General features: G+C 44.2%; 1 protein-coding gene across 12 annotated transcripts in view; it reads left to right on the top strand.

The window, feature by feature from the left end:
• Positions 1 to 27,819, top strand: part of ARVCF (ARVCF delta catenin family member) — a 529,785-nt gene that overhangs the window by 277,027 nt on the left and 224,939 nt on the right. The window contains exon 1 of one of the 12 annotated variants that reach the window (XM_075012630.1): positions 19,697 to 19,821. The exons of the other annotated variants lie outside the window; for them this stretch is intronic. Coding sequence (XP_074868731.1) covers positions 19,786 to 19,821 — 36 coding nt within the window. The 5' untranslated portion in view covers positions 19,697 to 19,785. Of the gene's footprint in view, positions 1 to 19,696; positions 19,822 to 27,819 lie in introns of those variants that run through there. 12 annotated transcript variants of the gene reach the window in all.

Raw genomic sequence — 27,819 nt, 5'->3', positions numbered from 1 at the left:
CCAGGAAACTGACCAATGCAGCAGTTTCTTGTCTCCTGTCAGTGGTGGGCAGCCAAAGCCTCCTGTCAGTGGGGCCCAGCCTGACTCTGCTGTCCCTGAGGGGAGCGGAGAAACTGCTCCTGTTGTGGGGGGGGAAACCTGGTCAGTTTCCTAGCACAGCAGCTCAGGTCTGTGTCCCGGCTCTCTTGAGTGGCAGGCAGCTTGGAATCAGATGCCAGCTCCCTGCTGCTCAGAGTTGTGTTAACTTGAGATATGCGTACTCAAATTGCATGTATCTCAGGGTTCCACTGTCTGTTTATTTTACTTATTTATTTATTTTAACAAGTTTTTTTTCATCAACTCACTAAAAACACAAGCATGGTAAAGGGAATCGTATATTTACATAAATCCCTGCCTGCAGACATTGAGGGTTTTAATTTGCTGGAATTAACATGGAATTTTTTTTTAATATTTGTTTTTGAAAGAAGAGCTTTTTCTGCCATATAGGCAACTAAAGAAGGGCCAGATTTTCAGAAGAGCTCTATCAGCTATCACCTACCAATGTGATACTTAATCAGATATTTTTCAAAAGAGTGCTGAGTACTTTTGGAAATCCTATTATGTATTTTGAAGCCAAAATGGGAAGTAAGCTCTTATGATAAAATCTTGGTCCAAATCACTTGAAATCTAGCGTTAACATGCTTTTTGATCTCCAGTAAGTGTCTTCCCCCCAGCTTTTTAACTGAGGCTCAAAAGCCGATTTTTTTATGAGGGGTTGTCAAAATTTTGTGTTGGTATTATTTAGCTTGAGTTTTTCTCTTTTTTTTTTTTTTTTTCCAAACTCTACTTTTTCTGTAGAAGATGTTTTTAAAAAAAAAAAAAAAAAAAAAGACCACCACATCCCAAAGCAATTATTTTTAAGACCCACATAAAATATATTTTTTCTGCTTTGCTGTCTGTAGAAGAGGCATAACAAATACTGTATAAAACTCCCAAAGCCTGGCATCCGTGCAAACATATTCTGGAAAAAGAAACTCTGATAAAATCAATGTCTGCCATGTGCAACAAAGATAGCTACAGAAAGATTTGTGTTCACAGTGGTTCCAATGTGTATAATAAATGTTATATACTTAAATGGGTGGGTGCGTTTCTAAACTTACTGCTTGTCAGGCTTTCTTGTGTCCAATTTGGCTTATAAACATTTTGTGGATATCGTTTTGGCAGCTGGAACCACAAAATTGGTTACAAAAGACTCTGGTTCTTCCACCTCTTTTCCCAGCCCTTCCTGTTTTTAAAATAGAATGAGGAAATTTTATTCCTCCCTAAGATGTTTGGATTCTGAGGTTTGTTTATTTCAAAGAAAAGTAGACTCCAGTGGGTTTGCTTATGGGCATAAATTATAGGCAATTTAAACTTCTGAGGTTCTTGCCGATTTCAAGTTGAGTTAGGGACAGTAAAGTGACATTAAAACATTGTGTTTCTTGATCCTCAGTGGCTTCCCAAACTTTTTGTAGACTATCAGATAGAAACATATTTTTGTTTCTCTCCTCATAACTTTGTACTTCATGCTCTGGTAACCAAAATGAAGTTTCCTGATTGATGCTGTGCATCGTAAACAGGTGCAAGTTCTGGGAACTAGGTTGATGAGTGGCTAATTACTTTTGTGTGGATTTTTTTTTTTATTTAGATGCTAGGCTCTTTTGTATTCTGTGTGCTGATGGTAGTGAAAAATATGGGCTGTCCTATATCCCTGGTAAAATTACACTAACTGCTGTTGAGTTCCACCAAGGATTGCAATGCCCTATGATCTTTTAATGCACTACCTGATATGGTTGAGATGTACACAGGGGTAAGATGCAATCTCAGCTGCAGACACAAAACTATGCTGTGCTGATGTCATATAGATTTCTGTACAATGACCTTCTTCAGGTAGGTTTCCTGTCCAGGCTAAAATTTCAGCTTGTCTCTGACATCTCCTTGTGAATGTTCAGCCGCCAGCTCAACTTGGCTAAAACAAGCTCCTAAGCTTCCCATGACCTCCTTTGTTGATTCACTGTGGGCAAAACTGTTAGTTATCAGGCCTTAACCTGGGTATCATCTTTGATTCATACTTGCTATGTCCAAACATCCAGGCCATGTCCAAAACTTTCTGTGTAAGGTCACTAAGGGAATGTCTACCCATCTTCTAAGAGGTGCGATTCTGAGGTTTTTGTAGGCATAGACACTCCAGCTCTGCTTGATCTAGCATATGAAAATATCCTAGCCTGAGCTGTCCATACCACCTTAGCCATCTGGCTGAGTACAATACCACTTCACTCCCTTATGCCTCCTTCTCTAAGGCTCCTAATCTGGCAGCTGGCCTGAGCCACCATCCATGTTTCCTTGGACACATTGCATTTGTCAAGACCACAGGGAAGCATGTTAAGATAAGAGCTGTGCGGATGGAGAAGAGAGGCCATGACAGGGATATGTCTACAAAGCAGCATGGAGGTGTGATTATGAAGCTGGGTAGACATACGTGTTCTAGTTCTGCTTAATCTAATCTAGCAATTAAAAATAGTGATCTTGTTAGTACCATTTGTATGCAAGCTACTGCAAAGATCATTTCCTTAGCTTGTTGCCTTGACGGTGTCACTTTCTCTCTCTGAGTCTGTCCACTGGTTACCTCCTCTTAGAGCATCAGGTACAAGCTTCTTGTTCTTTCTTAAGGTTCTTCAGTCAGTCCTTACCCTGCCTATCCTCTTTGATTCTCACCTTCAACTGGTTCATGCTGCTGGTATCCAGTACTCACTTGTTTGATTTTCAAAGAGGTGTCTTCATGTTTTCTCCCATGTGTTTTGGGAGGTCTACGTCCACAAACCAGGGGTCAGCAGTGTTTTCAATGTAGAGTGCTGAAATTTGACCATTTGACCTCTCTGGTCCAAGTGCTGGTGATACTTTTTAAAGCCACTAATAGTCCTACTTACAACAGCTGCATTAATAAGTAAAGATGCAGAGCTTTACTGTTTAGGTGGTGATTGGTAGCATTAGCTGGTCTTTTGTTAACCCCCAGGTGGCCTGGCTTTGAGCAAGCTTCTGGCAGTATGAGGGAAGAGGGTCAGGGCTGAGCGCCTGCTCATGTACTACTCTTGGCACCTATGCTGTGAGTTGCTGATTCCATGCCATAAACATTTACATGTCTAACTCCCTACTCTCCTTTGCTGTAATGCTTGCAAAAAACTTGACGATGGTAAGGTTGCTGGTGTGTGGAGACCGCTATCAGTCACACCGACTAATAGTGTCTTACTGTTCAGTTGTTCTCCCATACGTGTCAATCTTCTTTGCCTCTTACACTTGGATTGGAACCTTTGGGGAGTAGAGATCATCTGCTTGCACATCACCTACCAAAATGATATTGGTCTCCTAGATGCTTAAGCAATGCTAGTAATAATTCTAGAGTACTAGCTGAAAGACCTAGCTGCACAGTTCTCTTAATTGTGTAACTTTTGTCAATTTTTGTCCTTACTTTTTGTGAGTTGCAAAGTGGATACAGTTTCTAGGTGGAAAGACTTCTGGGTCACTGATGTCAGTGTGGTTTTTTTGCTCATATACCCGTGACTTCAGAAGGACATACATACTCTTGATTTATGCTTGTGGAAGTGGAATCAGACTCTGCCCTCTTTGAGTTGGCAGATATAAATATTATTGTAACCTGTAGTGGAGGGGCTAAAGAGGTAGAGGTGATTATGACTTGTGCTGAGCAGTCAGTGTGCTGGAAAATAAAGAGTTTACAGCACTGGAATCTCAGTTTGGGGGTTGTGGTCTCTTGAGAGAATGCCATTAAGTACTATTTCACAGTTGTTTTAGTTTAATTGACATATCCCAGAAAGTAACTTTCCCTTATGAATCCTTGACAGTGGCTTGTCCTTGTTGTACAAGCTAACAAGTGGATTTTTTGTTTAGTTCTGAAACTCCTGTGTAAAAGTAGATGCTTGTGTGATTCAGGAATATGTTTGTTTACCTGCCCATTTTAATTGAAATTCCAGTCATTGTTAATTTCTTTTTGACTTCAAAGTCCTTTCTAACAACCTTATAAGTGCGTGGACTTATTTAAGGAAAGATGCATTTGAATTTCATTGGAAGCTGGTTATCTCTTGGGATTTCAGCTTGCTTCAGCCTAAATTAATGAAAGCTCTTTTTCTGCTGCAGATGAGACTGTTGTGCAGAATTTTTAGCCCCAAGCTCTCATGATAAATGGGAGGGTTAAACAATAGATATTTAAATATATATTTTGGCTGTAAAAGTGACATCAGGATTGCACCTTTTCAACAGCTTGTTCTAGCAATAACATTTCTCTGCTGCAGGTGAGTCAAGCTATAAAGCATAACTAAACCAGATGATAAGCAGCCCCTTCTCATGAAATGTGCAGGGATGCAGACACTTGCAGTTCCCAGTAGAGTTTTACGAAGTGTTTACAACAGCAGCCCAAAGAAACAGAATTATTGCTGTTCCTGGGCAGGATTATCCTAGTTCCTTTTCTTAAGCCTTGTCATACTACTGTCTTTTGCCCCTGCTGTGTCCTGTGAATGATAAAATATATTCTCTGTAGCTGCTAGTGGAAATTCGCACACAGTAGGAGCTTTTTGCTTAAACAATTTTGCATTTGCTGGCTGGCTTTTTTCAAAAACTCCCTTTTAAAGAAGGATGAACTCCACCACACACAACCTGAGTACTCCTGTTTAGTATTTAATCTACATCTGCACTCTAGTTGTCCATTTTGGGGCTGAACCAAAATTTAATGTCTGAACATCTTGGAAATTTTGAGAGAGCCCAGAACTGAATTATATTGACTCAAGCCAATTTCCATTGCTATTTTCCCAACATCCCAGCATTTTATTAGCTTAAAATTTATTTCCAAAATAATTTAAACTAGCAGTCCCATATCACAATATTTTATTAATAGGTACATGCTGGTATGCAGAACTTCGGAGAGTAGATTCTTAAAGGTGTTGAACAACATCATAAATCCATTCTACAAAGTGTAATAACCTCTTTAGTGGCTTTGTTCAGAGAGTTTATGCTTCTGTGCGTGTGATTTTTCTGGGAGAGTTATGTAACATTAGAAAGAGTAATTGGTGTGTTCCCAAGGCTGTGACTTCTTTAGTTGAGTTCCCTGCCAGCCACTGCTTCCAGAAAGATGGATCAATGGTAACGTGGGTGGGCTAAATAAGAAATGACAGCTAGAGGTCATGACCTAGTGAACTCCACTTAGAATTAAGTGGTGTGTGTGGCTTTTTTTCCTTCCAGCCGTAAGTAGGATTTGAATTGGGGGTGGTTTTGTTTTTAAATTAGAATAAGGGGTTTTAAATCCTTTGTCTTCGTGTCTGATTTGTTAGAGAAAGATGGATCAAGAAAAGAGACCCAGGTAGAGTGTCCCTCTGTTGGCTACCCATCTCATAGAGCATGTGATCCCGATTTTAGGGAATCTACATGAAGACCAACCAGAGAAGTCTCATGACAAGTGTGGTGGCACAGTGAAGTGTATTAGTCCCATTGGGCTAAGTGTTCAGTGGAGCATAAAGAGGAAGGGCAACATGGGTGCTGGAGAGGTTATGTATCAGCCTCCATAAGATATGAATAAAACTGGCAGAAGACAAAATTAACTCCTGTTGTACTAGCTGATGGGGCAGCAGAGCATGAAGAACCAGGGCCATTAAATGTAGTGTTCCAAGTGCTTGATTTGAATGGTGATTGGTAATGCAGTGGTGAACGTTGTTCATAGGCTGCCATTAGAGAGACTGGCCAATCAGCAGGCAATACTTGTTTGTAAACCCCCAGCCAGAGCCTAGGACGGAGTGGGCAAATACTGGTGCATGGGCCAGATCCAGTTCCCCATCATTGGCCCCTGGTGGGCGGCTGCTGCTGGTCTTAGATGGACCGTTGCAGGTAGAGGTGATTAGCAACTCCTCTTGGCTGTGGAGCACTGTTCCCAGCCAATGGGAGCTGCAGGGAGTGGTGTTCTGGTCCACGCCACTTCCTGCAGCTCCTATTAGTCAGGAACAGTGATCCATGGCCAATGGGACCTGCAGAGATAAAGGTAAATATAGCAGCAGCCCACCAGGGGCTAAGCCTGGTGAACTGCTGCAGGTTTATTGCCCACCCCAGTCTGGGAACTCCATCTAAACCTCGGCGAGTCTCCGCCTGCTAAGTACCTTCGTTTAGAATACCACGTACACCGTTGCATGAAGGAGGCAAATGTTCCTCTCCCCAAACTCAGTCTGTAACAGTGTGGCATCTGAACACTCTCACCTTCTGGAGGGTTGTTTTATAACCATGAGCAATGTTATCTATTAGGGGTTGGGGTTGGAAGATAAAGGCAGTTCTGCTGGTGGTCGAAAGCTTTATGTCCTTGGTTATGTTTCTGTATCGGTTATGTAATGTGCCTGCAATTTATGATAGCCACAGGGACTAAATCTAAATACGTTCATTACATCAGCCTCCTTTTCCAATTTTTAACCTGCTTTCCATCAGATGAATAGTTTTTTTTGAGTACAATAAACCCTTGATTTAACAGACCAATGGGGGGAAGGGTGTCTACTATTCCCGAAAGTCAGTGAAATGAGAGGATTGGCTGGAGGAGCTGCCGCGTGCTCCTCCCACCAGGGATGGGGCATGTATGCGAGTGTCAGTCTGCCTGTGTTCGCTCCCCACGCCTGGTGGGAGGAGCGCATAGCAGCTCCAGCAGAGGAGGTGGCGACTCCTCTAGGCTGTGGCAACAGTAAGTCTCTTAATGCGTTTTTGGAGGGGGATGACTTTAGGGGCACCAGTGGACTTTGGGAACAATGAGGAGGCATCTGTTTTTTTCCTGAAATCTGCCAAATCAGGGTTTGTATAATCGAGGGTTTACTGTATTAAGGTGGTGTGTTTTAAAACCTGTTTAATGTTTATCATGACACAGAATGCCAGGCCTAGATGTGCTTTATAAACAATGGAAGTTCACGCAGCTCCCTTGCTTCTTAGGTCATAGATTGTGGCAGATGTCACCAGTTCTGTTTTTAAGTTTCCATTCCTCACGGGTTTCCACCTTACTCATACTGGTGTAGTTCTTCTACAAACCTTTTACGTTCAGAACCTACATATATTGCCTAATATTAACAACATTTTCAGTTGATCTGCTTTTAAATAACAAAATATGGCAAATTTTACATATATCCTGTAAAGTCATATATAGTAAAGCCAGGGGATGTATTTTTTTTTTCTTTAAAAAGGGGAAAGGGTGTTCTTCCTACCTCCAGGGCTCTTGTAAGCGAATAACCTGGAAGAATATTATTACATGCAGCTTATTGTTCAGTCACACAGTATCTATTGTTCACGGTCAATGTGATTTTAGATCTGGGGTGGCTTGCAGGCTAACTGTGCTGCATTCTTTGTTTTGTGTGTTCCAGGACTGCCCCATGCTCTGGTTAATTTAAATAGGCTTACCATTTATTTTTAGTCAGTTTTTAGAGGGTATTAGGTTTTGACTATATTCTGCTGGGAAAGCTACTTTTTGTGCTGTTCAGATGACAAAAACCTGGAGTAATAAGAGAAACTGTTCAGCCTCCCGTGCAGCACGGTGCAGATTTAACACTTGATCTGTAAAGGAACGTTCTGGTGTATGCACTTGGATTCACAATCTGAAGCATGTTTGTGTCCTCCAGGTGAAATTTCAGCTCCCATTAGGGCATAAAGTTAGTGGACTTGAACCCTGTGCCTTCTGAGGTGGAATTTCCCCCCCCAGCCCAGTATTCAGTGTGCCAGAAAGAAAGATATATTTCTGTAGCCACTGGCACAGAAGCCTCTGGGACACTTACAAGTATCTGACACCTTAGCTAGAAATCAGATGTAGATATTAAGGTGTGACCACACCAGCACTTAGTGTTCCCTCCTAACGTTTTATGTCCATATGTGGAATGACTTCTGAAGTGTGTGTACTGACAGAGTGGATGTATCCCATAACAAAAGTCATTCCTCACGCGGGCAGTGTGTGATAGGGTGGGACCAAGAGGTGGAAGTGAAGGCTGTAAATGGGGGGGGGGCTCCAGGTGTTGGAGGGGGCTCTGGGCTGGGGCAGGTACTTGGGATAAAGGCTCCAACTGGGGGGCATGAGCTCTGTAGAGGGGCTTGGGGTGCGGAAGGGGGTTGCAGGGTGTGGCCGGGGGATTTAGACTACAGGAGGGGGCTGTGGGTTGTGGCAGGGGGTTGAGGTGCAGGGAGAGTGTGTGGAACCAGTGCATAGGGTGGGGGCAGCATGTGGAGTCCTCCCAAGGAATTGGAGCTGCTGCTGTCTGCTTCCCCACTGGCCCTAGCAGAGCTGCCCCAGGCATAGCAGCTGTTTTGGGGCTGGTGGTGAGAGGTGCCTCTCCCCTGGCCACAGCAGCTTCAGGGCTTGGGGAGAGGCTTCTCAGCATGCTGAAGTCCTAAGCCCCTGCATGGGGCTAAACAGGAAGCTGTTCAGCCTAGAGGTAACTTAGCTTGTGTCAGAACAGCCTAGTGTCTGAGCCATCTTTGTTGCCTATACAGATAGGGAGACAGCTAGAAGGCAGTGCGGAGCCCTCCTCCGCTAAACTGCCAGACATGAAAGGAAAAGGGAATTGCATTGGGATCTGCCAGTATCTGTTTTTCTGAGTATCTTTCAGTTGCACACACTTTTGATGATGCTACGGCTACTTCAGAGATGGATTCTAGGGTTTTGTCTGCACTGAACAGTTTTTAGCCACATGGGTGTGTCAACAGAGCCATGTCACTGAAAGTCAGGCAGTATAAACACTGTCAGCATTATTTCTGACAAAATATTCCACCTGCCACTAATGGAGTTGGGAGGAGCTCGCTCCTGCTGACCACAAGAAGTTTACACTGCCACTTGCCATGGCAAAGCTTTGGTCTTTCGGGTGTAACAAAAAATTGAGGTTCATTTGGCAGTGTAGACAAAGCCTAAGCAGTGTTGAGCACCTGGCAGCTACTCTGAGTCACAGGAAGTTTTGGACACTTAAGACTAGGGTTACCATATTTGACCTTTCAGAAAAGAGGACACCGCTGAGAGGAAATGTGCCTGTATCAGTATCTAAAAACTCAGGTTGTATTAATGTGCTATGTATATTATAACACATTAATACAATGTAACTTGGGAGATGCTGATACAGATACACATCCCCTCAGTGGCATCCTCATTTTTATATGGTAACCCTCTTAAGTTGGGATCAGGCCCCTAACTTGGATCTCCTTTTCTTAGAGAAGGACAAACTAGTTCTAGGAAAACTAAGGAACTTCTGAAAGCAACCTGTTCCTGAGTCTGGGGGAGGAACATTTAGTTCACTGTTTCTGACAGCAAATTAACTTGGCTGTTGGTGGTGGCGGTGGGCAGTTTTTGCTTCAGAGAAGAACCCCTGAAGCAAAGCAAAGCATAGGTGACACTGCTCTTCTGATATTTCTGGTCTGACTTTAAGCAGGAAGTACCGAGCTTCTGTGTAGAGAGCCTGTTCTTAAATCTGTCCTTCCTAAGGACTCAATCCTATACCACTGCCATTGATGAGACTTTTACCATTGATTGCTACTGGAGTGTGATCAGGCTTGTTTCATAGAATCATAGAATGCTAGGACTGGAAGGGACCTCGAGAGGTCATCGAGTCCAGCCCCCTGCCCTCATGGTAGGACCAAGTACTGTCTAGACTGTCCTTGATAGACATTTGTCTAACCTGTTCTTAAATATCTCCAGTGATGGAGATTCCACAACCTCACTAGGCAACTTATTCCAGTGTTTGACCACCCTGACAGTTAGGAACTTTTTCCTAATGTCCGACTTAAACCTCCCTTGCTGCAGTTTAAGCCCATTGCTTCTTGCTCTATCCTCAGAGGCCAAGAAGAACAAGTTTGGATGATCTATGAAATGAACATGAGTAAACAAACATTTGGGTGCTCACCTGCAGTGACCGAGGTTCACCTTTGCTGAGTATGATTTTTATTCATATTGATTGTTTGCAGTGCTGAGTTTCCCTTTTTATTTTGCCTGATAAGGAAATTTTGGGTATAGTGGCTATATGACCACTACACTGAGTGAACATGGTACTGCTTTCTTGATGAGGTCCAAATTCCAGGCTTTTAAAGGTGCAAACTGTTAGCCATCGCAAGAATGATTTCTCCCCGCCGCCCCCAACCTTGCACCTCTCGTCAGGCATGTGCAGTCAAAAGTATTTCTGTGCTTTGTTGAGAAAGTGTGTCTAAAAAAGCCAGTTAAATTTACAGCAGATGCAGACAGCTTCTTGTACAATACACAGGAGAACAACCTGAACGAGTAATTAACTCGAAGAAAAGAATCGATGGGGAAGGGAGGGAAATTATTGCTTGACATCTGTGATAAATGGTCACTGGTAAACTTTTATTGTATTGGCCTACTGAAGTTATTGGGAGTACTATAAAGGTTGAGAATTCATGCAGCTTTGTTGTCCAGCTGTTGGAAGGACAGTACTGTTTTGCTTTTAAAATATGTATATTTGCCATTTGTCTGCTCTATTTCAGTGGAACTCTTCCAGTCTACTGCAATTCTTCAGTGGGAGGGATCTTCGGACGTGCTTAAAGGAATTGGAAAATTAATGGGTGCCTAACTCCCTTAAGTGCTCTTGAAAACATCAACTTGTCTCTGTGTATAGCCCTCAAATACGGGCAAGCATCCTTTTCAGCACTAGAGACAGAAGAATGTAGCTGGCTTCCTTGAAGGCCTTATCCTCTCGAACTCTGACCCGCTACAGCAGGTGGAGAAGCTATTTGAATGTCGAGGATAAGTTGTTCCAGGAATATGTGATAGGAAGGAGGCAAGGGTGGCCAACATGTCTGGCTCTTTTCTCCGACTCCCAGGGAATGTTTCAGCAGTGGAGATGGGATAGCTTTGGGCCCTCACCTGTGGTGTTAAAGGCAGAGTACTGAAGCCTTTAGAAAGGGCTGCTCCCTCGCTTGTGTTCTGGCCATTGCTGCAGATTGCCGTCTGGTAACACCTTGGTAACAAGTATGGAAAATGGATATTACTGAGCACTAGGAGTATGGTAACCCCGCTCCGAGCTTTGGTGTTGCATCTCCTGTAGCTATTTTACACTGTACTAGGTACTCCATAGAATGCTGCTGCTTAACTAGCTGGCCTAGGCATAGTGGTAGGTCAAGGTACTATATTTTCTTTTGGCATCCTTGCTTTTGCAGCTGGCAGGCAGCTTGGCACAGCTTATTGTCTGTAAGCAGGAGAGACTGGAATAGCAGGATTGTGGCAGGTCAGGTTTCAGGTGTTGTAGAAGAGCTACATTGAAAAATCTTCTACAGGACATACGTGTGCTGTGTTGTATTGGCCTTTCACTAGTGATGCTATTCTCCATCTTCCATGGGGTTTTAAAATGAATTTATTTAAAACAACAAACTCACAACCTACAGTAGTTGGAATGTGTGGAATGAAGAGTGTCTTGCACTGGTTGTGTTTCCATGGTTGATGGGGGCAAGGCTGGGGCAGATGAGTGTGAAACACATTAGGGCATAATCCCAGGTGAACGTAAGCCATTGTGTCCCTGATGCACCACTCCAGCATGGTGGGGCACTCAGCTGCAGGAGGAGGTGTGGGCACTCCCAGCCAGGCTCCAGGGGCTTTTCTGCTAAGCATCAGGCTAGATGAGGTGGGCTGAGGGGTGTGTGCCCTCTACAAAATTAGGGGGAGCACTGCTGCAGCCCCTCCTGCCTCCTGAAATGGTTCCCTTGTCACTCACCCCTACATGTGCCCCAGCCCTCTGCTCTGAGCCCCCACACTCCCAGCATCCTGCTTTGAGCCCCATCTAATATCCTGACTCCTGAGCCCCCCACCAATGTCAAGCTCCTTCCCTGACTGCTGCATGCCTCACATCCCCATCCTCTGCCCTGAGTGCCTCACTCCCACTCAGTTTTTTACGGATAATTACATATTGCATCCCCCACATCTTTGTGCCCTGAGCCCTTCCCCTGGGCAGAGCAGGAGAAATGTGCCCAGGGTGAAAGTAACAAGTCATGTTGCACAATACAACTCTAAAATGTAAATCTAAATGGGGAACCAGTTTCTCATGGGCTTACTGTGGATGTTAACCTGTTGTGATCTGAGAAGCCATGTCTACATGGGAGAAACAGGGTGGAACTAATGTTAGGAGAACAACATGGACACCCACAAACACTAACTACACACAGAGGTGTGGCACAGCCCCCATCTCTAAATATTTTGTTTGTTGTGTGTTGCCAGTTTTAGGAGGTTCAAGTCCTGCCATGGATGTTACTGGACTAGAGACCCAAGGTTGGTAGGGGGAACTTGGCTACTCCACGCAGGGCTTGTGTCCCATGTGGCTGGACTGTGGCATCCATAGCCAGCAGCCTGAGGTAGGTTTGGGCAGGAGGTGAAGGGGCACCAGGGGTTTTGTGGGACAGCAAAAGAGGAGCTGGTAGCAAGAAGGGGTGGCAGACTGGGTGGTCAGAGCTGGGAGACCCCCATTCATCAGGCCAGTTTCCTTGTTTGGGACTAGACAAGGGAGGTGCAACTTGTAAAAATAGTTCTTTGGCACTAAAATTTGATACAGCATTTTGCTAAATAGGTTCTGCTTATAGGTGGTGGAAGCCCAGGGAGCCACTAAAGAGCTGTATGTGCCCCTGCCCACTACATGATTAAAAGGGGAACCATCTCTTGAGTTGCTTGGGCTTAGTGTGCTTATGCCTAGTGCCAGCTTTAGTCCTGATCCTACAGCTGGAATGACATTCCTGCATGGGCCTGCTTTTGTGCGTCTGGGGCCATCAATGATGCATGTTTCCTGCCCTCAGGAGCGTATAAACTTAGACAAGTCACACGTTTGCAGAGAGGGGAGGTACATAATGATTACTGATATAGGAGAAGGAGAAAGGACAGTGTGACTAGCCAAGTTTTGAGAGGGTATTTGAGAGAGATGTAACTTGTACGTACTGTGGATCGCATGTACTTTTACACTAAAAAGACATTTAAAATTTTTCTTTCTTTGGTTCCTTGGTAGACAGTGAAAATGCAGTTGAGAACTGTGATCTACTCGCAATTGTGGCAAATCTATTTTACTCAAGATAAGTAGCAGAATGCTAGATATAATACTATCCTCCTGTACAAAAAGGAATGACCTTGAGATTATATAGAGGACAGCCTCTGTATTTAGTAGACATCAGAAAAATCTAATTGTCGGACAACAGTTTGAATACTGATGAATTTTTTTATAGTATTATTATTGCCAAAAGGGACACAGTTTGTTGGAAGGAGGGGAAATATGTTTTAACCACCAAACCTCATATCTTTAAATTCAGTGCAATTAGATATTCTTGAGCCAGGTGTAAATCGAGTTGATATAATCATTGGACAATGTCATTTGTTTCTGTGTTTTGAGTGAAGAACTGACTTGTTCATGAAGTCGGCTTTTAAGCACTGATCTTCCTCTATCTGAAATGTAATTTTGAGTGGGTGTAAAATCTTTTCAAGCCTTTTCTTGCCTCAAATTGTACTTTTTTGATTTTTTTGTGCTTTGTGGCTTTTGGACAGCTGCATTGTGAAATCAAGTAGGCGTCTAGTAGATGGACCGTATTTAAAAGGTTCTTTTTATCTGCATCTGCTGGCATTTTGAAGGCTGAACAGAAGATTCCTGTCTTTGTTTTTGCTGATTATTTTGTGTCACAGTAAGAATGTTGTGGGTGAAGTCCCTTTATTTAGTCCTGAGGAAAGATCACTGGCATTACCCTTCCATTTATAGTCACTGTGGGTCTGAATGCAGTTGGAGGCTATTATAAGAGTCCTCACTCGTGTTTTCTCTCCTGGTGTTTGTCAAATGGGAAAACTCTCTAAAGAAGAGGATTCAGATTTATACCTCTAAAAATGTAAACAGAGTCTGAATGAGGTCTCTCCTGACAGCTAGTTGGAGAGGGGGAGAGTGACTTCAGAAGCAAATTGTATTTACATATACACACCTATCTGCCTGTGTATCCCTCAGATAGTTCCTGTATAGCTCCAAGTAATTAACCTTGACTGATGTTAGGTCACAAAGCACTGAATGGAAAGCTAGTGAAATGTTATCAGTGTTGTTGTCTTTATTGTATGAATAATGGAAAGCAGAATAGTGCTTGTCACCTTCAGCTAAAAGGACCTTGTTAAGTCAAGGGGTGTGAAAGTCAGTGCGGTGGAATGGGTATCGCAACAAGGAGGAGTGGACTCTGCCTAAGGGTCACTGATGTGATCTAACCTGTTTCTCACAAGTGGATCTTTGCCCGCAAAAGCTTATGCTCCAAAATGTTAGTCTATAAGGCGCCACAGGACTTCTTGTTGCTCTTGAAGATAGAGACTAACATGGCTGCCTCTCTGATACTTGTTTAAAAATAGAGCTGCGTATGCTCTGTGGTGGAGTGGCTGCCCCCTTACTGGCATCTAAGAGGTTAAAGACTGCATGGGTGGAAGTCAATACGGAAAAGGTTTGTAGAGCCACCCAATTAGGAGAAGGTTTATTGGAGGCAGCCAATCAGGGCCAGCTTGAGTAATATGAGAAGGGGGTGCTGAGGAGAGGAGTCACTCCCTGAAGTTCAAGTAGGGAGGAAGACTGGCTACCCTGAAGGAGGAAGAAGAGACGGCACCATGGACAGCAGTGCTAGGCAGGAGCAGGGCTCTGCTTACAGGGTGCAGAAGGTGCTAGGGCTGCAGGGAGGTGGCCCAGTGAAACAGATGGTGGGGATTGGAAGTGACGCACCCCACAGCTGCTAGCCACAAGTCCCCCTCCCATTTAACCTTATTTGTCCTGAGGGGAGTGGCTACAGTGTGGACTGCAGTTGGCCACTGAGGCAGGTAGCTAGGCTATGGTCTGCAGCAGGCTGCTGAGGTTAGTGTCTGGATACAGGACTGCTGTCCTCCCAGAAGGGTAGACTGTGGCCCTGATAACAACATGAGTCTTGATGACAGCAGTGACAGTGGGGAGATGCCCCTTGGTGAAGGCACACAAGCAAACCAAAGCTAATTTGCAGGATGTCCAGGAGAAGGTAGTGATTGACAAACCCCTCCCTCCTTTCCAGTTACTAAGAGGCTCCATTAGTAACTTTGTTTTAAGCACTCAAAAGGGCTGGCCATCACTCCTGGTAGGCCAGCATTTCTCTCCAGCCTAAAAGCTTAAAATCACCAAGAGACTGAAGAGGTCACAGCAGAAAGTGAGCAGTTGGTGATAGGGGGCTGCTCAGATGTCAGAGCAAGCCAGACGCCTTCTTCCCTGGGAACTTGTCGCACCTTCTTTGAAACCTGGATACTCACTGACCAAGGACATACGCTGAGTGTGTGGTATGGTGGAGGTGTGGGGGGGGCGGGGAATGGCACAGCAAAGGAATCTTTGGTTGTAGAACTGAAGAACATAGGTAGAAGACATTCTGGGGTGGGCACCCTGCTTTTTGTTTTATGTTTATGAATCCTGCTTGTGGCATTTCCCCTGACTAATGTAGGGTGACTTCTCTCCTTTCTTTTCTATACTCGCACTTTGCGCGCGAGTGGGGAAGTATTGCCTCTGAGGTGCCCAAGGGCAGAATGTTACTTGGTGGAGACTTCAGCTGGTTCTGTGTCTTGTTTAAAAAGGAACTTGTAGATTTTGAAACTGGCTCTGGTTGATGCCAGCTCCACCTGTCAAAAGGGTGTCCAAAAAAACAAGGCTTGTGCTTAAGAAATGCAGTGGTTAAAAGCCCTTTCATCATATTTTTCCTGCTGCTCTTATGTGAGGACCTAGGCCTGCTTTGAACAAGCCAACAAAAATCAGGAAGCCTTGGACATTAATCTAGAAAATCCTTGTGTTACTTTGTATGTTTAGATGGTTTTGAAAAACTACTCAGGTTAGACTACCATTTAGGAGCTGCTATAGGTTAACCATTTGATGGGAATCCCCATGGTTCTGCGTCATAGGGCTTGTCTATGCTGGCGGGATTTTTTGCAGGAGAAAAAAAGACCCCTCAAAACCCATGGAGCATTCATGTTGCTGTGCATGAAAAGTCAAGATATATAAGGGCTTTTCCCTCCAAATCATAACTCTAGCTCTGCAAATGACTTTCATCTCCCCTACCTGACTCCAAGGTTCAAAACAAATGCATGTGAACAAATCACAGCTCTTATAGGCTTATGTGACTGCAGCCTTTTGCAATGCTATGGCTGTGTGAGTGCAATATTTCGACAGACTTATTTTGACCTTGGGAGGTCAAAATGAATTTTTCCCCCCCCAGGGGCACGTAGGGGTGGCAGGGGCAGGGCAGTGTAGACACAGCCATAGATTTAACCTGGAACTGGCATCGCATCTTGCTCTGTCACTGGCTTTACTTAGTCTTAGTGTACCTTGGTCATTCTTACAGTTAGGTAACACGTGGTTTTATCTGAAGACTGACTCAAGAACATCAAAAGAGCATATAGAAGGGGAAGATCAGCGAGATACCTCTTGAGGAAAGCACTTCGGCATTTGCTTGAGGCTCGCTGATTTGGGGCTTCAATTAACTTAGTGCACTCAAGGGATGACTTGTGGGAGATGGATTTATCATTATTTACATGACAAGGATGATAAATTGAGCAGGCTGCTTTATTAATATGGGAGGAAATATGGGAGATGGAAAAGTTCTACAAGCCAGTCTGTCTTTCCTTAAGACTGTGTATCTCATGTGCTTCCAGCCCAGCTTCTACCAGGTTTCCAGGCTTAAACCTAACGCTGATCAACTTTTTTGACATCTTTCTTTGAGTGCCCTTCATAACGGACTTAAATTATTCAATAATTTTACTTCAGTTACTCTAATGTCCATGAGCTGTTCAGTGTCTTAGCCCAGGACACTGCTGTGTTAGGTGCTGTATGGAAAGTGTCATGTCAAATATCCCTCTTACTGCCAGCATTTTGAAAAGATTGAACTGTTCCCTTGTTAAATATGCAGCTAAATCGTTTTTTACAGTGCTTTGAATAAAAGGCCTCACCTTTCACAGGGCATGTCTACACTTGGGAGCAAAGTTGAATTTGTTAATGTCAAATTTTTAACACTAGATTTTATAAAGTCGAGGTTGTGTCCTGACTAGCTTTGAAAGTCAATTTAGCGTGTTCCCACATGGTTGCCTAAGTCCGACTGTGGAAGCAGTGCATTCTGGGCATCTATCCCATAGCTCCTGCCGTGTGTGGCATTTTGGGATTTTGTGCCGGTATCTTTTGCAGGGAGAGGCAGGGAAGTCGTCATAAGTGGTTCTGGGTTTCTCATGGCATCATCCAAGAATGCATTTTCCTCATCTCCCTTCCTGGCTCGGGGGGGGGAACTGCATTTTTGCACGGTTTTCTTATTGTCTGCCAGCCTCCATTACAGGCACAAACATGAATTCTGGGTACTCTTCGAAGTTTGATGCAGTGTTTTTGTGCTCAGTTCCAACACTGTGGTGTGGTATCTTCTGAACAGAATGCTCATGCAGAATTAGCTTGTAGTTTCTGGGGGCATTGACAGAGTTGAGAAGAACAGCAGCGTTTCTGGCAATACTGGAAGAACTATACAGCATGAAGTGCAGGTTTGGGAGCCATGAAACTACTACAGACTGGTGAGGCCACGTCATCTTGCAGTCCTAGTCCGATCAGCAGTGGCTACGAAACTTGATGTGTCAGGCAACTTTCAAGGAACTTTGAATGGCTGTCTCCCACCACGAAGCACAGCGATACAAGAATAAGACTTACTTTGACAATGGAGAAGCACATCACAATTGTTCTTTGGAAGTTTGCAATGCCAGACAGTGACTGGTCAGCGGGAAATCACTTTGGAGGGGCCAGATCTCTGGTTGGGGCTGTCATCATCCAGGTAGCCAAGGTGATCAATAGGCTTCTCCTGTGGGAAATGCGCAGGAGATAGTGGATGGATTTGCTGCCAGTCAGGTTCCCCAACTGTGGTGGAGCCCATAAATGGAATCACATCCCTATCCTGGCACTGGACCACCAGGCTTCAGAGTGCGTTAACTGTAAGGGGTACTCCTCTAGGGTGTTGCAGGCATTGGTGGATCACAAAGGTCATTTGACCGACATTAACGTGGGGTGGTTGGGAAAGGTGCATGGTGCGCGAATCTTTAGGAACTCTGGTCTGTTTAGAGGGCTCAAGAGTGGAACTTCCTTCCCAAACCAGAAAATTAATATTGAGAGCATGGAAATGGCCATTGTAAAGGTACTGGGGGGAAGTTTCATACCTGGCTGGGGGAGGGGGGGAGGCAGAGACCCTGTTGAGAAATTATCAGCAGCTGACTCCAAGGGAAAATAGAAAGGCTCAGAAAGAGGCACTGAAAATCAGGGGTGCCTTGAAAATCATGTTTGCGAATGAGCACATACTGAACTGAGATCCAAGATCTCCTGATGACTGCATGCTGGGGCCCTTTTACAATCCTGGGAACTCATGGCTACAAGGTGTGCTGCAGAGATGTGATCCACACATCTGCTTGCCACGTTGGCTAGAGAGGAAAGGAAATCAAAATTCCTGGGCTGACTAACAGTGCTTCCTGTCACCTACTTCTAGCTCAGCTGGAGAGCAGCGGAGGTGGAGCAATGCCCAGAAAAAATGCCTCAAGGGGCTCTGTGGGACAGTTTAAAGGCTAATAAAATCGGTTTTAATAATGCTGCCATTTCCACTTGTATAGTTTGACTTTACAAATTCAAGTTACTTCAGGGGGAAGTCAGCATTGCAAAAGTTGACCTGTTGAGTGCTGGGGTGTAGACGGATAGTTTTATCTGTTCAAATTTAGACCGTTTAATTTGACTTAATCTCCTAGTGTAGTTTGGGCGATAAACACTGCAGGTCCCACAGTGATTATATCTATTTTTGTTCACACTAGATTTATAAAGGCCAGCCTTTCTATATACACTTACTGGGTATATTGAACATTGTTGGAGCATTATTAAATCGCTTGGGATACTGAACCAGAGACTTTTGAAATAGTAAACTTGCCTTTCTCTGTGGTTATAGGAGGAGAAGCTCAGTTGAGCAACTTGAAAGAGAAACATAAGATGCATGTACTTTCAGGTATTGGTAGCATCATAGTCCTGTATTTGTAAATAATCTAATAGAAAAGACTACAACTTCCACTGGAATGTTTTTTGTTCTTGCTGAGGGAAATGAGGTTTGATTTAATTGATTGTGAAATTGTGGTTATGTCATGGTTCTATGGTTTTCTTAATCCATTTATAAATCAACTTTGCGGTATTTTTAAGTGGAGGTAGTGTTTTGCTGCTCTCACTTGAGAATCCTTAAGATCCCATGTTTTAATAGTTTATACAGTTAGAGATGAGGACTAACTTTACAAATAAACCCCCCCCACTATGATTGTGTAAAAGGAAGGTGTGTGCGTGCGTGTAAGTAAAATACATCTATGGAAAATGGTAGGGAAATTGGGAAATCTATTGCTGAATTTGGAAATTGTAACTGGTATGTTTTCTGGTTAGGATTTTATGGGCAAGTGAAATTACATTCTAGCCCACAGAGGAAGAATAATATAGTGAACAAAAGCATTTTAAACTTCCTGGAGGGAAGTGCAAAATAAAAACGAAATATGTAGATATCTTTCCCATGCTCAACCACTTTTATCTGAATTGGCAAATAAGACCATACACTTGATAAGATTTCAGCTCTGACCCTTATCAGCTAGTTTAGTGATCCAGAATGACTTTTTCCTCTCTTCCTGAATGTGGAAAACTCCACTGTCATTTAGTGCCTCACAAGCTAGTGGGTAATACAGTTTGTTTTGTGTTTTTGACTTGGAAGAAGTCAGCCTTGCCTTTCACAATGGAGAGAACCTGCTTATTTCAGAGTTGCTTGAGGGTGAGTTTGTTGTTTTGTTTTTTGTTTCTGTTTCTGTTTAAAGTTGAATATTTTACTTATGCCTGTGGGGAGAATCTGTTAAGCTTCACTGCTAAATAAAACTAGGGAACATCTCTACAGAATTGTGTTCAGAGCAAAGGCAGAAGATTTGGACTAAGTAGTAACTTGATTTTTAGTGACAGTGAAATGAGGAGAGATTAAACTTTTTTTTGGTTTTGGGTTTTTTCTGTTGGGCCCAAAAGTAGTAAAATTTTTGGTGTGAGGAATCTGGCTTTAACCCAAAAAAGTGATGGCAGCACAGAGTTTTGGAGGAGGAGTTGTGGAGTTTTTTGTTTTGTTTTTTTGTCTGAATTAAAGTGTGTTCTTACAACTATTTTTAAAAACCACACGTACACAGTGAACAAGTACTTCTCTCATACTGTAAGTCAATTCACATCTACCAGATAAACAGAAAGGGCCACAATTTTTCAAAAGGGATGACAATAAAGGATCTATTCAGCAAAAAGCAGATATTTTACTTAAGTTCTTAATGGCTCTAGGCATCTATCATGCTCAGCCCATTTTGCCCCTTAAGAGACTCCATTTCATGGACCATCAACCCAACAGATTCTAATGGGCCTCTTCTGAGCTATTTGGTTCTGTCAGGACAGTGCGGGGCACTTCTGATATGGGGGTCAGTAGGAGTTCAAGTTAAAGACCTTCACAGGCCCTTAACTTGTGTTAAACGATATGGCTCAGTCTTCATTCAGTTTGAAAATGTCTGTCTGATTGTATATATCATCCAAGGCTGAAATTTGGGTCAAAATTGTCATGGGCTTACAGAACCCAGATTTTGGTTTGTTTTGTTTCTACTGTTTGTATTTTTTTATTTCTGTAGGTTCCTGTTTTTAGATTAGTGTGTTGGAGCTCTGTCTGTCTCCTTTCTGAGGAAATGGAGGGGATGTGACAGTTATGGTTTGTGCAGTAATGCGGACGGAGTTCTGATAATGGCAAACTATGGAGGCCAACAACATACAGGGTGAGGGAACAAATATGTCTGCCGCAAAATGAGCTATGTATGTCAAGTGTACTAGGTTAGCTGAATGTAATTTCTGGCTGTTTAAGTTACTCTTTTTTTTTTTTTTTTTCCTAACCAACTTCAGAGTTTTGTTCAACCATTCGTATTTATTCATTCACAGAATTACCGTTGAATGTGAAACTTTCACCAGACTCAGGCCCTTGTTGCAAGTTGGGCTGGAGCAAGAACAGAGAGGGAAGCTTAGCCTACTGCATGCTGTTGCATTTTATCCATTTACCATGGAACTTTCGTTTCTTTCCTCCTCCAACCGCTTAAAACATAGTATGAAATGCTGAATTGAAATAGACCTAGCCTGCTCTAACGGTCACTCTAGCCCCGAGCCACAAGTTTTAGTGCTGAAAATTGCCATTATAGTTGTTTGTTCAGGGTGGGGTTTTTTATCACCAGAAGAGCTCTCCCCAACAGCAAAGCATCGCTATGCTGTCCAGGTCACAGCACTGCAGTAGTAGCAGTGCTGCCAGCCATGGTATGATTTGGGCAGTGTAGACATATCGGTAAACGTATAGATTCATCCCTCCTAGAGTATTGGGGAAAACAGCAGTATATGGTGCCTTTGCACTTTGAACAGTGAGGAAGGGAGCTCTTGAAAATCCAAAACATACCAAGGAAGTCCCTCACCCTCTTAGTGAGCTGGAGAGAGAGATGGATTTTGCAGTGTGGGTAAGGAACTTGGACAGTGTAGTTTTGTTGTGGAAACACAGTAAATGTATTGCACTGGGACTGATCCCAAAGTTCCAACTCTGCCAATTGGTAACTGGAATGCTTCAGGGACATTTTTGAAGAGGAAGTTGTTGTATGGTAATTGCAGAGCAAACATTGTTTTGTTTGGTAGTTCAGCAACAGGGTTGAGCACTCAACATTTTTAATTGTGGTATGTGGATCCTGCTGATGTTTCCAGAGGCATTTGGAATGACAACAAATTATTTAGCCAAGTGTAGGAGAATCATTGTTGGGAAAATGCTCCCCATGAAATTTCTAGCATTTAAAGGGACAGAAAGAACTCTTTGTTCTTTTTAAATGTGATAGATGCTGTGCAAATGCAGAAATGTTCTCACTTGTTCTTGGAACTGATATGAGCTTGCTATTCTTGTGGCTTTGAGTACTTCCAACTTCACTGTTCTTAGAGGCAGAGGTAGCACACCCGCTGAAACAACAGGACATCTTACATTCTTGGAATATGGCTACTGGAATCATTGCCACCCTATTAGAGTCTTCATTTCTCTTCTTTCTCCTGTGCATGGATTTGGTTTCTTTCTCTGTTTTTTTGGATTCGGTTTAAAACATTTCATTAAAAAATACACACTTCGCCGAGCATATCAAGCATGTGGCCTGGGGCCCACATGCCACCCATCGAATTTTTTTGCGGGGTGTGACTACATGTTGATAATGTAAGTGCGGCCAGCATGCCTGCCCCAGATGTGCTTCACGGGAGCTTGTCTGCCACGCCCCTTGCCCGCCTGTGCGATTTGCCATGAATGACCGACTGGAGACAGCAGCAGCTCCTCCTCCCCTTGCTCCCGTTGGTGTGGGCAGCGGTGGGCTGAGGAGCTGGCTGGGAGCTGCTGCTTGGTATGAGGAGCAGCAGGTGGCCATCCCCCAAGCCAGATACTCTAGGAATGGGTGTGGCAATGGCCCCAGCCTGATGTCTGGCCGGGGCAGCAGGAGCAGTGTGGGGACCTGTCCCTATTCAGTCCCAACATCTAGGCCTCTTGGCACTGCTTGTCAGTATCCTGGGCTTGTATTACTACTTGGTGGTGCTGCACTCCTGCTTCCAGTGCCTGCATATCCCCACCCCCTCTTCCTGCTCAACATCAGCTGCAGCTGCCACCAGGCCTGGGTTGTGGCCAACTTGCCCCTGGGACAGCTTCAGCAGTAGCCTCTTCACTAAGGCAGGGAGCCCCTCTGACCCTTTCCCCACCACATCCCCCCACTACTGCCCGCCTCTCTCCATCCTACACCGTCCCTCCGTATTGCCACCTCCCACCATCAGAGGTGGGCTAGCAGGTCATGCCCCCCCGCCTTTTTTTTTTTTTTTTTTCCAATTCCTGCAAGGGAGATGGGTCAGGTCATGGGCACATGCCCCACTCTCCAGCAGGAGTGCCAGGTAGGCAGAGCAGGTTGGGCACAGGGCCACCTCTTTTGTGGGGGCTCCAGATTGGTTGGGATCCCTGTTCACAGCAGGTTGGCTCAGTGGCTAATCCACCACTGCCCCCTATATCGCCCACCTCATGATAAACTTGCTCCATTTACCACCAGCCCTCTCTTTCTCTTTCCCCAGCCTCATCATCCCACAGCCCCTCTACCCACATACTGTACAATGTTTCCTCTCGTTTCACTTTCTAGCTCAAACCTCTACCCATGCTTTGTCCTCTGCCTTCCACCACCACGTTACCCCAACTCCATCCCTTTGCCCCAGTCCTACAACATGCTCTACCTTATCTCCCCCGCCCCATCTCCAAATCCATCAATGTATTTTCTCTATATCCCTACTGACTCTATTCTATCTGCCCACCAACATATTCCACCAGTTTTGTTCTCTGATTAATAGTTTCCCCATCACCTCTTCCTTTTTTTCCTCCAGCACCTGACATTTATATTTGAATTAAAAATTATTATATATGCACAATTTCACACACCAATTTTATGAACTATTAATAACATTACAAAACAATACAATTCATATTAAGTATTAAATTCAACTCTAATTTTGTATTATTGAAACAAAACCTGAAAAATATTATAAAGTATACCTAAAGCCTAGTCTATAATAAATAATTATGACTTTCTAATAGATGTACATTTTCTTTGGTGGCCCTGAAAACTATCAGTTTTTGTGTGTGTGGCCCATGGTAGGCTTTGAGTTCGACATGCCTGCACTAGCCCAACATTCAGTATCCTCTGTGTATTGAGGCACAAGTTCCGTGCACCACTTAAGGGTTCAAGTGGGACTTAGCCAGCACTAGGCTTACGTGCTGCTTATCTGCACAGGAAGAGTTTTCCCTCCAGCTGATTGGTGTCTGTTGCAATTGTTTATTGATCTGCCCATCAGTTTTGTTTCTCAGTAGCCGTGTCTACACGTGCACGCTACTTCAAAGTAGTGGCACTAACTTCGAAATAGCGCCCGTCACGGCTACACGTGTTGGGTGCTATTTCGATGTTAACATTGACGTTAGGCGGCGAGACGTCGAAGCCGCTAACCCCATGAGGGGATGGGAATAGCACCCTACTTCGACGTTCAACGTGTAGTCGTTGCGCATCCCGCAACTTCGAAATAACGGGGTCCACCATGGCGGCCATCAGCTGAGGGGTTGAGAGACGTGCTCTCTCCAGCCCCTGCGGGGCTCTATGGTCACCGTGTGCAGCAGCCCTTAGCCCAGGGCTTCTGGCTGCTGCTGCTGCAGCTGGGGATCCATGCTGCAGGCACAGGGTCTGCAACCAGTTGTCGGCTCTGTGGATCTTGTGTTGTTTAGTGCAAGTGTGTCTGGGAGGGGCCCTTTAAGGGAGCGGCTTGCTGTTGAGTCTGCCCTGTGACCCTGTCTGCAGCTGTGCCTGGCACCCTTATTTTCATGTGTGCTACTTTGGCGTGTAGACGTTCCCTCGCAGCGCCTATTTCGATGTGGTGCTGCCGAACCCCAGCCCTGGAGGACGTGTAGGCGTTATTCATCGAAATAGCCTATTTCGATGTCACTATATCGAAATAAGCTACTTCGATGTAGGCTTCATGTGTAGACGTAGCCAGTGTCATCTCTGCCTTATGTGTATTTCTGGCCTATTTTATGGGAAATAAAAATGAGGCATCATAGTGTAGCACAAGACCTGTCAACTTAGTCTTGAAAATAATCCCAACTTTTACCCTCTCTGCAAAATCTCAGCACCCACAAGTACATAATCTGCAGGTTTGAAGGTCTGTTGTTGAACCAAATGGCAAGAACATAGAAATGTAAAATTGAAATCTGTGCCTGGTGCTGTTCCCTCCAAGATACCTTGGAGTTGTGACCTGATGGGAGTCTCTCTTGAAAAGACTGGCCATCACCCACAGACTCTGCTCACTCTGTCAACGTCCACACTAGGGGCAGCATGAGTGGTGTAAGAAATGCCCTGTGGGTATGTATCCTGTGCAGCTGGTCGCTGGCATTCCCTCCCAGTTCTCCTGCAGCCTCTGCAGCTACCAGGAGCAGCATTGTGAGTAGCTGAGTTTTCTGTGCTAGGGAATGCCAGAGCAGCAAAATCTCTCTTCACTGTCCCAACAGACTCCCTGCTGCTGCAGCGTGCTTGCAGATACGTTCCTAATGCAAAGCAGAGCAAGAATGGTCCCCAAATGGAGCAGTACAAAGAGCAAAGACCAAAACACTGAGCAGAGCAACCAGGGCAGGTGTTCCTAGAATTCTAGAACTGGAAGGAACAGTACTCCAGTTGAGGCCTAATTAGTACAGAGTAGAGTGTAAGAATTACTTCTCGTGTCTTGCTTACAACCCTCCTGTTAATATATCCCAGAATGGTTTTTGCATCAATGTTATTTGTTGACTCATATTTATCTTGTGGTCCACGATGACCTTTTCTTCAGTGCCCATTTTAGATAGTCACTTCCCATTTTGTACATGTGAAACTGATTGCTCCTTCCTAAGTGGAGTACTTTGCATGTGCCCTGATTGAACTTCATCCTGTTTACCTTAGACCAGGCATGTCCAGCCCGTGGGCCGCATGCGGCCCTGGACAGCTAGTAATGCAGCCCCACAAGATCCTAAACTTTTAACATTATTATGTGATTTATATTCATTAACTACATTTTATATGCGGCCCAAGACAATTCCTCTTCACTCAGTGCGGCCCAGGCAAGCCAAAAGGTTGGACACCCATGCCTTAGACCATTTTTCCAGTTTGTCCAGATGATTTTGAATTGTACTCATGTTCTGCAAAGCACTTGCAATCACTCCAAGCTTGGTATCATCTGCAAACTTTATAAGCCTACTCTCTATGGCATTCTCTAGTTAGTTGATGAATATATTGAACAGAACCAGTCCCAAAACTAGTCCCTGCAGAGCTCCCCTTGTTATGCCTGTCCAGCATAACTACAACTCATTGATAACAATTCCCAGAGAGGAGTTATCAAACCATTTATGCACACTTGTTTATAGTAGCCCAGTCTAGGTTGTATTTCCATAGTTGTTAGAGATCATTCAAGACTGTGTCAAATGCCTTCCTGAAGTCTAGATACACCATATCTACCATTTTCCCCCTTCTGCACAATACTTTTTATCCTATCCAGGAATGCTGTCAGTTTAGTTTCATATGATTTGTTTACAAATCCATACTGACTGTTCCTTTTCTTATCTTCTAGATGTTTGCAAATGGATTTCTTAATTGTCTTTTCTGGCACAGAATTTAAACAAACTGATGGATTGTTTCCTGGGGTGTTGTCCTCATTTCCCTTTTTATAGATGGGCACTATATTTGCCCTTTTACCGTCTTCTGGCTTTTTTAATGTCTTCCATGACTTTTCAAAAATGATAGCTAATGGCTCAGATATCTCTTGATAACAGCTGCTTTGAGTGTTCTAGGATTCATTTAGTGATGATTTCCCGCCCCCCCCCCCCGCGCTTTATGAAAACTCAGTGGTTAATATATATCACTTGAAGATGCTTTAAACAAAACTGTTCCATGTAACCCATCAATTTCAATGTTTCATTCGACTGGATCTGTATATCCTATTTTTGTGCACGTGTAATTCTTGTTCTTGAGGTTAGAAATGTAAATCTGTTTTATAATTCTAAATGTGCTAATGAGAGCCGCCATTCGTGTCTGGGAAGTCTAATGATTTGGAGATCAACTGAATGACCTTATAAACAGCCTTGTTTTGTCCTGTAAGTCCAAGCATTGGTTGGTGCTAGAAAGACATGTGACCATCCCACCTGATACTGAACTGTATTTTTAACCTGGTAGTTTTCCATGAGAGGGAGGGTGTAAAACGTTGGATTCCCACCCTGGGAGAAAGCCTGTTTAAGGAATGAGAAGTGATCCTCTTTTGTCTTTGTCTGGCTTTAGAAAATGCCAGTCATGCCCTAAGAGGTGTGGGGAACTCCTGCACCGTGATCTGGGTGTGGACTGTGGCTTGTCGGGCTCCGGCCCCCAGGTTCAAGGCTACCATCTTCAGCATTCAGCCCACTGAGCCTTGTGGACCAGATCAAGACAAGCCGGGGCTGGAACTAGCTCAGAGGCCCTGCCTTATTGGGAGCAAGAAGCAGAGACACTACTGCTACCTGTGTCGCTGCTGCTGCTGCTACTGCCGCTTGCACTGTCCTGGCTGGGAGAACAGCAGCTCCCTAGAGGGTCTCTTCTCCCTGTCTCTCCCCAGCAGGGCTCCCTGCTGCTCTGATTGGCCAAATTCCAGGTAAAACTTCGTACTTCCCCCATTTTTGACTCCACTCCAAGCCCCCAAGAGTGTCTTCTGGCCCAGGGGAAGCCCTGAACCTCAGTCCCCACTTTTCCACTCTCTGGCCCATAGGGCTGGCGTCTGAGTTGAGTGAGGTGTCTCATTCAGCCATGTGCGTGGGTGTACTGTGTTTGTGACACCCCCTCCCCACTGACTTTTCTTTCCCCCCCTGTGGGTCAGTGGCTGCCAACCCCAAAAAGGTTCCCCATCTATGCCCTAAAAGATACAAAGAATTTTAAAGAGGGCTGGAGACCCAAGTTGGAATAAAAAATTTCTCTGACTTCGTTATTATCTGAAGTAAGAACAGCTGTGTACAGTAAGATTTTTGCATGTAACAAGTTTATCAGTGAAGTAGAACTAGCGATGGGTTTTCTATGAATTTTAATTGAGTAACTTTGATCTGTCTTTTTCATGTGGAACCACTTTAAAACCTGCTTGGTTTTTTTTTTTAGCTTTAGTAAATGAAAGTGTCTTTTATTATCCGGCCCAG

The sequence above is a fragment of the Carettochelys insculpta genome, chromosome 18 (genome assembly GCF_033958435.1).
Source record: "Carettochelys insculpta isolate YL-2023 chromosome 18, ASM3395843v1, whole genome shotgun sequence".
NCBI lineage: Eukaryota > Metazoa > Chordata > Testudines > Carettochelyidae > Carettochelys > Carettochelys insculpta.
Note: the sequence above shows the minus strand (reverse complement) of the source record. Positions and strands in the feature narration are given on the sequence as shown.